General features: G+C 49.2%; 1 protein-coding gene across 1 annotated transcript in view; it reads left to right on the forward strand.

Moving 5' to 3' along the window:
- Nucleotides 1-16,487, forward strand: part of gars1 (glycyl-tRNA synthetase 1) — a 55,990-nt gene that overhangs the window by 11,671 nt on the left and 27,832 nt on the right. Inside the window, exons 2-5 of the mRNA XM_078426243.1 lie at nt 6,857-6,958; nt 10,678-10,780; nt 13,782-13,923; nt 16,117-16,205. Coding sequence (XP_078282369.1) covers nt 6,857-6,958; nt 10,678-10,780; nt 13,782-13,923; nt 16,117-16,205 — 436 coding nt within the window. The remainder of the gene's footprint in view (nt 1-6,856; nt 6,959-10,677; nt 10,781-13,781; nt 13,924-16,116; nt 16,206-16,487) is intronic.

Consider the following 16,487-nt stretch of genomic DNA (forward strand, 5'->3'; position numbering starts at 1 on the left):
GACAATGGAACCCAATTCACATCTCGGGAATTCAGAGAGCTGGCCACCGAATACGGGTTCAAAATCACAACATCTTCACCACATTACCCAAAGGGCCATGGGTTTATTGAAAGGCAAGTACAGACAGCCAAGAAAATACTAATAAAATGCCGAGAGGCAAAGGAGGATCCAAACCTGGCACTATTATCCTTACGGGCAACTCCACTAAAGGCTGACATGAAGTCTCCTGCAGAAATGCTAAATGGCAGGAAATACAAAACCACCCTGCCAAGCAAAATCCAACCCCCTATCGACCAAGAAGAAACAAGGGCAAAATTGGCAGCTGCCCAGGAGGAGGGGCTGAAACAATACAACAAAAATGCACAGTACTTGCCTGAACTATTTCAAGGCCAAAACGTACATGCTCAGGATCCAATAACAAAGAAATGGACCCCAGCACAAATCACCAGTAGGGCTGGAACCCCAAAATCATATATCATAGAGACAGAACCGGGCAGGCAGTTGAGACGAAACAGAATTCACATCCGCCCGACACCTGAAATGTCAACACCTGCAACTTCAAAGACAACACCAGCAACTCCTAGGACACCACCCACAGCAACAGCAACACCTGCCATTGATGACAACACATTCTCACAAACTGCTACCAGTGAGTTATATAGTCAACCAGCACCAACCAATGGCCAGGAAACGACTCAACAAGTCACCAATACATCGAGTGCAACACTGCAGGCAACAACCAGATCTACTAGATCCAGGAGCAACATCTTACCCCCAGCGCGTTATCGCTAGCACTGGAAGGGACAAGTCACAAGTCACGCCAAGACATGACTCTTGACTGGCTACGCACTACCTGAAAGAAAACAAGCTGCCATTATATATTTTGTTGTGTAGTATAGTAGAAAGCAGAATGCCATGAATGTGGGCAGAATAATCCCACGGTATCTGCTACAGGATTGCCACCCTCGCTCTGGAAATCCTCTAGTGTCACTAACTTTTATTCTTTTCTTTTGAGAAGGGGGGATGTTACATATGCTACATATTCATTGTAGCAGTCCCAACCTCCTGCACTACTTTGTATCAGGCACACTCACCACACACACACACACACTGTGATTAGGTATGTAAGCACTTTTCAGTATCACTACGCCACACAGGCAAGGAGCTGAATAAAGGAGTAAATTAAGGCAACTGAAACAACCTGAATTGTGTCGTTATTATCAGGACATCAAACCCGAAGACACAACAGATTCTTTTCAAAAGCTGCCACTGATTGCGAGATGTGCTGCAGGTGAGGTGAGGAAAAACGTTTCCACCCAGAGAGTGTGAATTTGTGGAATTCTCTGCCACAGAGGGCAGTGGAGGCCAATTCACTGGATGAATTTAAAAGAGAGTTAGATCGAGCTCTAGGGGCTAGTGGAATCAAGGGATATGGGGAGAAGGCAGGCACAGGTTACTGATTGGATGATCAGCCATGATCACAATGAATGGCAGTGCTGGCACGAAGGGCCAAATGGCCTCCTCCTGCACCAATTTTTCTATATTTTGAAGTGTGACAGGACCGTCCCTCAGGGTGTGCGGGGATTGTGCCTTGGGGCGAGAGTGCGGTGGGACTGTAATTTACGTTGGGACTGTATTTCAGGGTGTGACAGGACTGACTGAATGATTTCTTACTTTATTGTCACATACCTAGGTACAGTGACATGCTTTGTTTTGCATATAACCCAGTCAAATCATACAACAGAACTCACCCAGGCAGCACAAAAAGGTCACCACGTTTCTGGTGCCGACAAAGCCACAAAAAATCTGTCAAACCGTTTTCTACTGCGCAACGAGCATACCTCAGGTTACCTCAGGACCACGTGGGAACTTCAGGACACCTTGCGCTGTAGCCCAGGGTGGGAGTGTGGTGGGACTGTACCCCAGAGAGGGACTGTACCCCAGGGTGGGACTGTACCCCAGGGTGGGACTGTACCCTAGGGTGGGACAGTACCCCAGGGTGGGACTGTACCCCAGGGTGTGAGTGCGGTGGGACTGTACCCCAGGGTGGGACTGTACCCCAGGGTGGGACTGTACCCCAGGGTGGGACTGTACCCCAGGGTGGGACTGTACCCCAGGGTGGGACTGTACCCCAGGGAGGGACTGTACCCCAGGGAGGGACTGTACCCCAGGGTGGGACTGTACCGCAGGGTGGGAGTGTGGTGGGACTGTACCCCAGGGTGGGACTGTACCCCAGGGAGGGACTGTACCCCAGGGTGGGACTGTACCCCAGGGTGGGAGTGTGGTGGGACTGTACCCCAGGGTGGGACTGTACCCCAGGGTGGGACTGTACCCCAGGGTGGGAGTGTGGTGGGACTGTACCCCAGGGTGGGACTGTACCCCAGGGTGGGACTGTACCCCAGGGTGTGAGTGCGGTGGGACTGTACCCCAGGGTTGGAGTGTGGTGGGACTGTACCCCAGGGTGGGACTGTACCCCAGGGTGGGACTGTACCCCAGGGTGTGAGTGCGGTGGGACTGTACCCCAGAGTGGGACTGTACCCCAGGGTGGGACTGTACCCCAGTGTGAGAGTGCGGTGGGACTGTACCCCAGGGTGGGACTGTACCCCAGGGTGGGACTGTACCCCAGTGTGAGAGTGCGGTGGGACTGTACCCCAGGGTGGGACTGTACCTCAGGGTGCTGGTGTGCCTCGGGGCGAGGGTGTTACGGTTCCCAGTTTAGTTTACTGTTACGGTTTGGTGTGGTGGGACAGTGCTTCTCTGCTGTGGTCAGCGAGTGAGAGGTCCCCGCCCTCCCAGGGGACAAGTGCAATAGTTCCTCCAGCACCTGCTGTGGCCTGTGCACGTGTGTTTCTGTCACCGCGGTCTCCCTCACTGTGCGGCTCCAGCAGCCTGTTCGCTGCAGTAGAAGTCTGCAGCTCCCGCCCCTGCCACGTTTCCTCCTGCACCACTAAGATGCAGCCTGAATGAGTCACTCCTGTTTTTACAGCATTCCTGCATGACAAATTTATTTCTCGTAATCCCATCCAAGTCCCTCCTGGGTTCAGTGCGCTGCCTTGTGCCAATAGACAATAGGTGCAGGAGGATGCCATTCGGCCCTTTGAGCCATTCAATGTGATCATGGCTGATCATTCACAATCAGTACCCCGTTCCAGCCTTCTCCCATACCCCCTGACTCCGCTATCTTCAAGAGCTCTATCTAGCTCTCTCTTGAAAGCATCCAGGGAATTGGCCTGCACTGCTTTCTGAGGCAGAGAATTCCACTGTTTTTCAACTCTTTGACTGAAAAAGTTTCTCCTCATCTACGTTTTAAGTAGCCGACCCCTTATTCTTAAACTGTGGCCCCTGGTTCTGTACACCCCCAACATTGGGAACATGTTTCCTGCCTCTAATAACGTGTCCAATCCCTTAATAATCTTATGTTTCAATAAGATTCCCTCTCATCCTTCTAAATTCCAGTATATACAAGCCTAGTCGCTCCAGTCTTTCAACATACAACAGTCCCGCCATTCCGGGAATTAACCTCGTGAACCTATGCTGCACGCCCTTGTTGTCGTTTTCATGGGGTGCTTTTCTGATCCAAAGAACGACAGAAAAAGCCTCCTGCACACCCCCGTCCAGGCACTCGATGTAAAGAAAACATGCCCAGCACATCTTTAAACTATGCCCCTCTCACCTTACAGTGTCTGTGCAGTAGGGCCAGAAGATTACTTCCTGTTGACGCTGTTTAGTTCAGTGCTTGGCTTAATGCTTGTGCATAGAACCAGGATCTTCGGCCCACCGAGTCAATGCTGACTATCGATCACCCGTTCACACTGGTTCTATGTTATCCCACTTCCTACACACTCAGGGCAATTTTACAGAGGCCAAATAACCTACAAACCCGCAGGTCTTTGAGATGGGGGAGGAAACTGGAGCACCCTGAGAAAACCCACATGGTCACGGGGAGAATGTGCAAACTCCACACAGACAGTGCCCGAGGTCAGGATGGTACCTGCGTCTCTAGTGCTGTGAGGCAGCAACTCTAACAACTGTGCTGTTGTGCTGCCCACTGTAGTTGGTAATTACTGGTACTGGTGAAGACATCCAGGCCCGGTTTGGCAGTCTAGAACCTCAGGACACTCTGGTTATTTTTTTCGAAGTAAAACGTAAGTGGTGGAACAAACTCAGCGGTCGGGCAGCATCTGTGGAGGAAATAAAGCTCTTTGTACAGGGTACAGACGATGTTTCAATTTGGGACCCAGTCTGAATCTGTCTGAAAAGGGCACAAAGTGCCGGAGTAACTCGGCGGGTCAGGCTGCATCTCTGAAGAACATGGATAGATGACTTTTCAGGTCAGGACCCTTCTTTAGACGATTCAGTCTGTTGACTCTGCAGAAGGCTCCCAACCTGAAACATTGTCTGTTCATTTCCCTCCAGATGCCGCCTGACCTGCAGAAACGCTTAGCACTTTTGTGTTTTGCTCAAGTTTTCCTCTATTTTGTCTCTGCCTCTATTTTGCTGATCAGTTTATCTGTTTTTCTGTTGGTATCGGTATGTTATTGTCACTTGTACTGAGATATAGTAGGAAAAACTTTGTATTGCTTGCTATTCAGTCAAATCACACCATCCCGTACCAAACTGTACACAAGTGCAGCAGATAGTATAAAGCGAAAATAGAGTGCAGATTATAGTGTTGCCGCTACAGAGGAAGTGCTGATTTATTTAAAAAAACGCAGGGGCCCCATCGAGGTAGATAGCGACTACATCCTAAATTTGTGAGAGGTCTGTTCAATTGTCCATTAACGGGGAATATTTTTAAGGATAGCACTATTGGCTGCCCCATAGAGTCAGTGGCCCTGGTCCAACCCTGACCTCTGGTGCTCTCTCTGTATGAAGTTTGCATGTGACTGGCTAGTCCTCGTTCAGCTGCTCTGCTTTTCTCCCACATTCAGTCGTTAAATTGGCCGCTGTCAGTTGCTCCGAATGTGTAGGTGAACGGTACAATCTGCAGGCAGTCAATGGTGGCATTCGGGGCGGCACATTGGCGCAGCAATAGAGTGGCTGTCTTACATCGCCAGACCCCCGGTTTAAATCCTGACTACGGGTGCTGTTCTCCCTGTGACCATGTGTGTTTTCTCTGGTGCTCCGGTTTACTCCCACACTCCAAAGGTGTACAGGTTTATAGGTTAACTGGCTTCTAGAAATTGTAAAATGTCCATGGTGTGTAGGATATTTATTTCTCAAAATGCTGGAGTAACTCAGTAGGTCAGGCAGCACCTCAGGAGAGAAGGAATGGGTGATGTTTTGGGTCTGAAGAAGGGTCTCGACCCGAAAAGTCACCCATTCCTTCTCTCCTGAGATGCTGCCTGACCTGCTGAGTTACTCCAGCATTTTGTGAAATAAATACCTTCGATTTGTACCAGCATCTGCAGTTATTTTCTTACACTGATAGTGCTAGTACAATATGATACGATAGAACGTTATTCATCGGATGGGAATTGGCCTGCCAACAGTCATAAAACACAACAAGATACATGAAACATGAAATTAAAGTGACGAGTGGAAAGGATTGGGGATGTGCAAGGATTGTGTGGTGGGGGGGGGGGGGGGGCAGGCAGGAGTGGAGTCAGTCTGCCCCATGACTGAAGGGGAGGAGTTGTACAGTTTGATAGCCACAGGGAAAAAGGATCTGTGGTGTTCTGTGCTGCATCTTGGTGGAACCAGTCCATTGTTGAAGGCGCTCCTCAGATTGACCAGTGTGTCACGGAGGAGTGAGCTGTATTGTCCAAGATGCTCCGCAATTTGAGGAGCATCCTCCCCTCCAAGGCCATCTCCAGTGAATCCAATTCCACCCCCAGGACGGAGCCAGGCTTCCTGATGAGCTTGTTAATCCTGTTGGCATCCGCGGCTTTCGCCTTGCTGCCCCAGCACACAACAGCGAAGAAAATAGCAGTAGCCACCACCGATTGGTAGAACGAGCCTCATCAAAAAGTACAGCCGGCTCTGTCCCTTCTTGTACAGGGCCTCAGCGTTCCTGCACCAGTCCAGTTTACTGACCAGGTAAACTCCATGGTACTTGTACTCCTTGATAAACTGCACATCCACACCATTGATGGAGACAGGGATGTTCCTCTCCTCCAAAGGTCCACCACTAACTCCTTAGTCTTGTCGGTGTTGAGCTGCAGGTGATTCAGCTTCCCTATCATCACTGATGCAGCTCACAATTGCAGAGTCATCCGAAAATCTCTGCAGGTGGCAGGAGTCCGAATTATATCTGAAGTCCGAGGTATAGATGGTGAACAGGAAGGGAGAGAGGCCCGTCCCCTGTGAGGCCATTGTGTTGCTCACAACCGTATCCGAGACACCGTTCCGTAGCCTGACTGTGGTCGTCCAGTCAGGTAGTTGGTGATCCAGGTCACCAATGGACCAGCCACCTGCATCTTCGTCAGTTTGCTCCCTAGCAGTGCAGGCCGGATGGTGTTAAAAGCACCGGAGAATTAAACACACACGACTCTCGCAGTGCTTCCCGGCTTATCCAGGTGAGCACAGGAACGATGGAGCAGTGTACATGGTGACCGCTGGTCGGCGATGTCGCATAAATTAGGGAGAAACCTTATTCCAAACTATGGGCGGCACAGTGGGGCAGTGGTAGAGCTGCTGCCTCAGAGTGCCGCAGACCCATGTTCAATCCTGACCTTGGGTGCTATCTGTGTGTGAGTTTGTACATTATCCTTGTGACTGCTTGGGTTTCTGCTGGGGGCACTGGTTTCTCCCACATCCCAAAGATGTGTGGGTCTTTAGGTTAACTGAGTTTGTAGACTGAAGTGTGTACCGCTCCAGCATGTCCTAATTCCAGCTCTGCTGTGCTCCTTTCCAGGGAGAACTTGTTCGGAAGCTGAAAGCAGAGAGCACGCCACAGGTGGACGTTGATAAAGCAGTGGCTGAACTGAAAGTGCGGAAGAGGATCTTGGAAGCCAAGGTTTGAGCTGACGTTTTGCTGCTGTCAATGTCGTCTTCCACCGAGGCTTCACGGTGCTTCCATCCTCCCCTCTCCGCCGTGCTGCGGTCATCAGCATTCTCTCTCTGCTGTCTGCACATGCTGATGGTATCAGATCCCTGTCCTCTTCCACCCATATCCCTCCCGCTTTTACATTTCACTCCTCTTCTATGGTGTTGTCACATGTAGGTTTCGAGGGACATGGGCCAAACACAGGCAGGTGGGATTCCTGTAGAGTATCTTGGTTGGCACGGGCAAGTTGGGCTGAAGGTCCTGTTTCTATCTCTATGATTATGTCTGACTCTCCGTACCTAGGTACAGTGAGACATTTTTGCATATAATTCAGTAAAGTCCTACTATACATAATCACAATTATACCCACTTCAAGCATGTAAGTATGTGGATTACACTGAGGCAGTACACAAGAGTGGCCATGTTTCCAGCACCATCCTATATTTTGCAAGTTCAAAAATGTTAAAAATATCGAGGCTTTAAAGGCCCGTTGTCCTGGTTCAGGGAGAGGTTAGAAGTTGGTATAGAGGGTGGTGAGAAAAAGTTTAGAGGACAGAATATACAGGAGAAAGCCGGAAACGAGGAAGGAAGGGTAGTTTAAACTGCACAAATTTTAATGCAAGGGGCCTGATGGGTAAGACAGATGAGCTTAGCGCATGGATAGCTTTGTCCGACTGGGTTTTTGTAGCCATTACTGAAGCCTGGTTAAGGGGGGGGGACGGGGCTGGCAGCTCAATGTTCCGGGGTACAGGTGCTTCAGGAGAGATGGGTGAGGGACAAAGAGGAGGAGGGGAGTTGCGTTATTGATTAAGGAGGATGTCACGGCTGTGTTCAGAGGTGACATTGCAGACGTTTCATCCGGTGAGGCGATATGGGTGGAGCTGAGGAGCAAGAATGGGATGATCACCTTGTTGGGGGTGTACTACACCCCCCAAATAGTCAACAGGACTATTGCAGACAGCTGCGGGTCAAATAAGGTTGCCCTAGCAGGGGATTTTAACTTTCCCAATATTGACTGGGTAAACCATCGTGTGAAAGGTTTGGATGGGGTGCAATTTCACAAAAGTGTTCAGGAGAGTTTTCTCCAGCAATATGTAAAGGACCCAACAAGTTAGAGGGCAACACTTGATCTATACTTGGGAAGGACAAGTGAATGAAGTATTTGTGGAGGAGCATTTTGGGACCAGTGACCACTGTTCGATCAGGTTTAAGATAGTTATGGAGGTTAAATAGTTAAAATGCTAAATTGGGGTAAGGCCAACTTTGAGGGTATGAGAGAAGGTCTAACTCAAGTTGATCAGAGCAGGTTACTTGAGGGAAAAGAAACATCAGTCTAGTGAGATGTTTTTAAAAGTGTGCTGATAAGAGCTCAAGATATGCACGTCCCTGTTAGAGTGAAGAGCAAGGCAGGCAAACTTAAGGAAGCTTGGCTGATGAGAGAAATTGAGGCATTAATCAAGAATAAGAAGGACGCAGGGGACAGGTATAGGTAGCTGGGATCAAATGGAGGAGAATCGGGAACTCGGGAGCAACCAAAAAAGGAAATCAGAAAGGCAAAAAGGGGCCAGGAGATAGCTCTGGCAAATAGCATTAAGGACAATCCCATGAGATTTTATAAATATATAAGGGAGAAAAGGGTAACTATAAAGAGAGTGGGACCCTCAGGAATCAAAGTGGTCAACTTTGTATGGAGCCACAGGATTTACCGAGGAGAGAGACAGGAGGACGGAAGAACTTGGGGCAGTCGATAGAAGTGTCTTGAGAGCAGTCAGTGTTACAGTGCTGCAGGTACTATCGTGTATGAAGGTAGACAAATCTCCAGGGCCTGATCAGATATATCCGAGGACATTGTGGGGGGAAACTAGAGAGGAAACTGCAGCAGCAATTTACGAGTCGTCTTTAAATACGGGAGAGGTGCCGGAAGATTGGAGGGTGGCAAATGTTATGCCTTTATTCAAGAAGGGCTGCAGGGAAAATGCTGGGAACTATAGGCCGGTGAGCTTAACATCTGCAGTTGGAAAGTTACTAGAGAGTATTCTAAAGGATAGGATATTCATGCATTTAGATGGACAAGGGCTGATTAGGGATAGTCAGCATGGTTTTGTATGTGGGAGATCGTGTCTCACAAATGTTTTGAAGACATGACGAAAAAGGTTGATGAGAACAGAGCTGTAGATGTTGTGTACATGGACTTCAGCAAAACATCTGACAAGGTTCCGCATGGCAGGCTGCTCTGGAAGGTTAGGTCGCGTGGGATCCAAGGACAGATAGCTGAATGGATAGAAAATTGGCTTTATGGGAGGGAGTGGAGGGTGATGGTGGAAGGTTGCTTCTCGGACTGGAGGCCTGTGACTAGTGGTGTGCCTCAGACAGGACCTATACAGTAAACGGTAGGGTTCTTGGGAGTGTTGTAGAACAGAGGGATCTAGGAGTGCAGGTGCATGGATCCTTGAAGGTGGAGTCGCAGCTAGATATGGGGGTCAAAAAGGCTTTTGGCACATTGGCCATCATCAGTCAGAGTATTGATTATAGAAGTTGGGAGATCATGTTGCAGTTGTTTCAGACATTGGTGAAGCCAAATTTATATTGTGTTCAGTTCTGGGCACCATGTTATAGAAAATATGTTGTCTCGTTGAAAAGAGCACAGAGAAGATTTACAAGGATGTTGCCAGGAATAGAGGGTGTGAGCTATAGGGAGTGGTTGAGTAGGCTTGGACTCCATTTCTTGGGGTGATCTTATCGAGGTGTAAAAAATCATGAGAGGAATAGATGCACAGAGTCTCTTGACAAAAGTAGGTGAATTGAGGACATAGGTTTCAGGTGAAGGGGAAAAGGAATCTGAGGGGCAACTTTTTCACACGAAGGGTGGCGGGTGTATGGAATGAGCTGCCAGAGGTGGTAGTTGAGGCAGGGACTATCACAACGTTTAAGAAACAGTTAGACAGGTACATGGATACGACAGGTTTGGAGGGATATGGGCCAAACACAGACAGGTGGGACTAGTGTAGCTTGGACATGTTGGCCAATGTGGGCAAGTTGGACCGTAGGGCATGTTTCCACACTCTATGACTCTAGGGGTCAGCCTGACCAGACGATGTTGTCTGTGACTTCCACCGCTGTAGGGAAGGATGGAAGGATGCTCCCTGCCGTTGTAGGCTGCATCTAATCCGCCCGCTTGTCCAACCTCTATGGGGGCTCCCCCACTGCTTTTCTGGCACCTTCCATCTTCCATAAAGTGTTAGCCAAAAGGCCGACTCACAAAAAAATGTTCCCCTTCTTCACCTCTGGTGATCCATGGTACAAAACACCATAAATTAAAACTTTAGATCCTTGCCCTCATCACATGCACAATCCAGTCCCCTCAGTAAGTCGGGGACTCAAAGTCAGTCCCGAGTCAGGCCTCCAACTCCACGATGTTAGGCCGCAGGGCGACCGAAGATACGATCCCGAAAACAATCACATCTCCGGCAAGGTAAGAGATTGAAAAAAATATTCCCCCGCCCACCCCCCACATAAAACAAACCAGAGAACATTAACACATACTTTTAAAACTCACTAAAAATAACAAAACAAGACGAAAGAGGCTGCCATCGAAGCGCCACCCGGTGGAATCGGTTGGTTTTAGCTGGCCCGGTTGCTGTTATTTCGATCCTGCACCCACCTCGGCACCTTTGTCCCTGTCTCCACAGGAGTTGGCTCTGCAACCAAAGGATGACATTGTTGACCGAGCTAAAATGGAGGACACGCTAAAGCGGAGGTTCTTCTACGATCAGGCGTTTGCCATCTATGGAGGTAGGGGGGGGGGTCTGGGGTTTGTGTGGGGAAGTGAGAGCTCATTAAATGAGTCAGTGTTGGGACAAGGATCCCACTTCTGCTTTGTCCAGCCTGCTCTTAGGTGTCGTCTTCCAGTGCACTGTGGCTGAGCACCGCCTTGCTCTGTGAGAGTCAGATGGTGGGGTGGGGGTTGAGGAGCGAGCTTCCCCCCACACTCCGGTTGGGCTCAAATAATGTCAGAAGTCAGAGCAGAATTAGACCATTCGGCCCATCGTGTCTCCTCTGCCATTTGATCAGGGCTGATCTATTGTTTCCTCTCAACCCCATTCCCCTGCCTTCTCCTCGTAACCTTTGAGGCCCTTACTAATCAAGAACCTGAAATCTCCGCTTTAAAAATACCCAATGATGGCTTCCACGGAGTCTGAATTCTATTGACTATTGACTATGTTCACCACCCTCTGGCTAAAGAAATCCCTCCTCATAGTGAAGTGTAGAGAGTGACGTGTTGCATTCTGCAGGGCAGAGGTCAGTCATTTGGGTTCTGTAGCAGCTCAGCAACTTTCCTGCTGCTGACCCATTGATTTGAGTTCCAGTTTATGTAGCGTGGGATGTTGGTGATTTGTTGTCCCTGCTTTCAAAGTGACTTTTGGGCTTGCCTTGCACGGAATTTGTACGTTCTCCCCATGACCTGAGTGGCTTTTTGGGATGCCCAATATCCTCCCACACTCTAAAGACGTACAGGTTTGTAGATCAATTGGCTTGGTATAATGGTAAAATTGTTCCTAGTCTGTGTAGGATTGTGTAAGTGTAGGGGGATCGCTGGTCAGAGGGGATTTGGTGGACCGAGGGCCTGTTTCTGTGTTGTGTCACTAAACTAAACTAACTCAGCCAATTGATTTGAGTTCCAGTTTATGCAGCGTGGGATGTTGGTGGTTTGTTGTCCCTGCTTTAATAATGACTCCGGGATAGACAATATACAATAGGTGCAGTAGTAGGCCATTCGGCCCTTCGAGCCAGCACCACCATTCAATGTGATCATGGCTGATCATTCTCAATCAGTACCCCGTTCCTGCCATCTCCCCGTACCCCCTGACTCCGCTATCCTTAAGAGCTCTATCTAGCTCTCTCTTGAATGCATTCAGAGAATTGGCCTCCACTGCCTTCTGAGGCAGAGAATTCCACAGATTTACAACTCTCTGACTGAAAACGTTTTTCCTCATCTCCGTTCTAAATGGCCTCCCCCTTATTCTTAAACTGTGGATATGGCCATTACTGGCGAAGCCAACATTTACAGTCCATCTCTGGATGTCCAGATGCAACTGAGTGGCTTGCCAGGTCACTGCAGGGGAGAGTTCGAAGTCAACCCAGTTTTGGATCGGATTTGCATCTAGGCAGGATTGGCACGGTTGCCCTATTTCCAGCCCTAATGGGTGTCATGAGACTGTTAGGATTCTGCAAGTTCTCAACAGGCTTGTGGTCACTTTTACTGACTGCATGTCTGAGCTTGTAACCTTCCTTAGCAGTAGGAAACAAAAATCTAAAACTGCCCACAGAGGCGATTGAACCAGTCCTGTGAATCTTTGTTGCAAGCCTCTGGGTTACTGAGCCACTAGTGTATTCCTGGGCCGACACAAAATGCTGGAGTAACTCAGCGGGACAGGCAGCATCTCTGGAGAGAAGGAATGGATGATGTTTCTGGCCGAGACCCTTCTTCACATATCTCGACCCGAAACGTCACCCATTCCTTCTCTCCAGAGATGCTGCCTGTCCCGCTGAGTTACTCCAGCATTTTGTGTGGGGGAAAAAAACTGCAGATGCTGGTTAAATTCGAAGGTAGACACAAAATGCTGGAGTAACTCAGCGGGTCAGGCAGCACCTCGGGAGAGAAGAAATGGGTGACGTTTTGGGTCGAGACCCTTCTTCAGACTGAGCCGCTGAGTTACTCCAGTATTTTGTGTCTACCCAGCATTTTGTGTCTATCTTCGATTTAAACCAGCATCTGCAGTTCTTTTCTACACACTGTATATTCCTGGGAATGTTCAATACATTTGGACGGCACAGTGTGACACCCACAGGAACCATTGCACCACTGCTCCCACAACCCAGACCATCATTGACTTTACACTTTAGAGATACGTCGTGGAAACAGGCCTTTGGCCACCGAGTCCACGCTGACCAGCGATCACCCCGTACACTAGCACTGTCCTACACACTAGAGACCATTTACAATTTTACACAAGCCAATTCATCTACAAATCTGTACGTCTTTGGAGTGTGGAAGGAAACTGGAGCACCCGGTAAAACCTATGCAGTCACAGAGAACTTACAAACTCCGTACAGACAGTGTATGGAGTGGTCACGGTGGCGCAGCGGTAGAGTCGCTGCCTTACAGTGAATGCAGCGCCGGAGACCCGGGTTCCATCCCGACTACGGGTGCCGTCTGTACGGAGTTTGTACGTTCTCCCCGTGACCTGCGTGGGTTTTTTCCGAGATCTTCGGTTTCCTCCCACACTCCAAAGACATGCAGGTATGTAGGTTAATTGACTGGGTAAATGTAACAATAATCCCTAGTGGGTGTAGGATAGTGTTAATGTGCGGGGATCGCTGGTTGGCGTGGGCCGAAGGGCCTGTTTCCGCGCTGTATCTCTAAACTAAAATAAACTAACGACAGCACCCGTTGTCAGGATGGAACCTGGGTCTCTGGCGCTGTGAGGCAACAACTCTACTGCTGCGCCACAGCGCCGCCCCAACTGTAGCATAACTGTGTGTGGACAGTTTAGTCCTTTACTCCAAGCCTCGTTATGTTGCTGAGCCACTAGTTTATTCCGGGCAGCGTCCACCACCTTTAGACAGCACAGTGTTACGTCCAGTAGCTCACTGATCCATCAACCCAGGGCCACCCTGTCCAATTCTATCTGTAGGCAAGGCGGTGTGGTGTGTGGGGCTGCTGTCGGGGTGGCGGGAGGAGGATAGACAGCCAGTGCGCTGGGTGACCGGTATCTAACTCTGCCTGGCCCAGGGGTGAGTGGTCTGTACGACTTTGGTCCCGTCGGATGCGCTCTGAAGAACAACACCCTTCAGATCTGGAGGCACCACTTCATCCAGGAAGAGCAGATCCTGGAGATCGACTGCACGATGCTGACTCCGGAAGCGGTCCTCAAGTAAGTCCCAGCGCCGTGGATGCTTGGAGCTTGGGGTGGGACAGTGGGTAGTGTGTAGGGCTGCACTGTGTGTGGGAGCCAGTGTGGGGAAGGGTGCAGTGTTTCTAGCTACCTCAGCCGATCGATATTAGACAGTAAACACCAGGTGCAGGAGGAGGCCATTCGGCCCTTTGCGCCAGCACCGCCATTCACTGTGATTATGGCTGATCATCCACAATCAGTACCCCATTCCTGCCTTCTCCCCATATCCCTTGACTCCACTATCTTTATGAGCTCTAATTCTCTTGAAAGCATCCAGAGAATTGGCCTCCACTGCCTTCTAAGGCAGAGAATTCCACAAATTCACAACTCTCTGGGTGAGAACGTTTTTCGTCATCTCCGATCTAAATGGCCTATCCCTTATTCTTAAACTGTGGCCCCTGGTTCTGGACTCCAGAATTAGCTTATTAATTTCAAGTATACCAAGATAGTGAACAGCTTTGTTAGCATGATATCCAGTCAAATCATACTATACCCAAGTTTAGTTTAGTTTATTGTCACGTGCACTGAGGTACAGTGAAAAGCTTTTGTTGTGTGCTAACCAGTCAGCAGAAAGACTACACATGATTATAATCAAGCCATCCACAGAGCACAGATAAACGATAAAGAGAATAAATAACATTTAGTGCAAGGTAAAGTCCAATTAAAAAGAGTCCAATGAGGTAGATGGTAGCTCTGGACTGCTGTCTAGTTGTTGATAGGATGGGTCAGTTGCCTGATAACAGCTGGGGAGAAACTGTCCTTGATTATACTGGTGACCTTGGCCCTTCTCTAAAGTTAGCATGGCGGTGATATGGATGCCTCAGAACCTGAAGCTGACGACCATCTCTACAGCAGCTCTGTTGGTGAGGATGGGGTTGCGTTCACCTCCCTGCTTTCTTGGATCAACACTCAATTCTTTCCTCTTGCTGATGTTAAGGGCTCGGCTGCTGTTCTGACACCACAACGCAGGGTTATTGATCTCTTTCCAGTAATCCTTCTCACCATTGTAGTTCCGGCCGACAACAGTGGCATTATGGGCAAGATTAAAGATGGAGTTGGTGCCGTACGTCGCCGCACAGTCATGGGCGGACAGGGATTGAGCACACAACCCTGAAGGGCAACAGTGTTGAGGGTCAGGGTGGAGGCAGTGTTATGACCAATTCTAACCGACTGACATCTGTAGGATGTTTGTACGTTATCCCCGTGACCTGCGTGGGTTTTCTCCGAGATCTTCGGTTTCCTCCCATACTCCAAAGACGTGCAGGTATGTAGGTTAATTGGCTTGGTAAATGTTAAAAAAATGTCCCTTGTGGGTGTAGGATAGTGTTAATGTGCGGGGATCGCTGGTCGGCGCGGACCCGGTGGGCCTAAAAGGGCCTGTTTCCGCGCTGTATCTCTAAACATCTGTCAGTCACGAAGTCTGGAAGCTAAATGAGGGGGGAGGGTTTAGGTCTGTGAGGAAAGAGCAGGTGGTGGGACTGATTGATCAGCTTTTGCATGGATTTGATGCAAGGGAAAGGTACCGAGTGCGGAACATAGTTCTCAGCATTGCAGCGCATCAGTACCATAAACAAAGTCCAATGTTCGCGGTGGGGTAGAGGTGAATTGGACGGTACCTTAGCTTATGGAAGGACCGGTCAGAAGCCCGATAACAGAGGGGAAGAATTTGTTCATCGTTCACTCCGGCCACCAACTGCTGAATGAACTCATATCCCAGGGATTAATAGAAAACATAGAGAATAGGTGCAAGAGTAGGCCATTCGGCCATTCAATATGATCATGGCTGATCATCCAAAATCAGTACCCCGTTCTGGCTTTTTCCCATACCCCTTGATGTCGTTAGCCCTAAGAGCTAAATCTAACTCTCTCTTGAAAACATCCAGTGAATTGGCCTGCACTGCCTTCTGTGGCAGAGAAGTCTACAAATTCACAACTCTCCGGGTGAAAAAGTTTTACCTCATCTCACTCCTAAACGGCCTACCCCTTATTCTTAAACTGTGGCCCCTGTCACATGGAGACTCTCCTTGGGTCACCCTGACAGTGATTTTCCAATAACACTGGGTTGCCTTTAATCCATCACTGTGGGGAAGGATGGATGAGGAGGCTAAGGAACTCTTGACATTTTCCCTAATGGAAGACAGTGTGCCTGATCGTCGGTGCTTGGTGTTGCAGGACCTCTGGCCACGTGGACAAGTTTGCTGACTACATGGTGAAAGACCTGAAGAACGGGGAATGTTTCCGAGCTGACCACCTGCTCAAAGGTAATGCTTTGTGTAGAGCCTCTACTGAATAAGAATGAGGCTATTCCCATTCAAAATGTTTGGATCAGGGGCCTTATTCAGATTGATAAGCAGAGTTTCAATTCGAAACGTTGCCTACCGCATCAGACTGAAGAAGGGTCCCGACCCAAACGTCTCCTATCCATTCACCCCACAGATGCTACCTGACCCTCTGAATTCCTTCAGCACTTTGTGCTTTGCTCAGGATCCCAGCATCTGAAGTTATTGTGTCTTCACCTATCACTTTCCAGGCTTTGTTTCACC

Source organism: Rhinoraja longicauda, chromosome 2 (assembly GCF_053455715.1).
Source record: "Rhinoraja longicauda isolate Sanriku21f chromosome 2, sRhiLon1.1, whole genome shotgun sequence".
In the NCBI taxonomy this organism is placed as follows: Eukaryota; Metazoa; Chordata; class Chondrichthyes; order Rajiformes; family Arhynchobatidae; genus Rhinoraja; species Rhinoraja longicauda.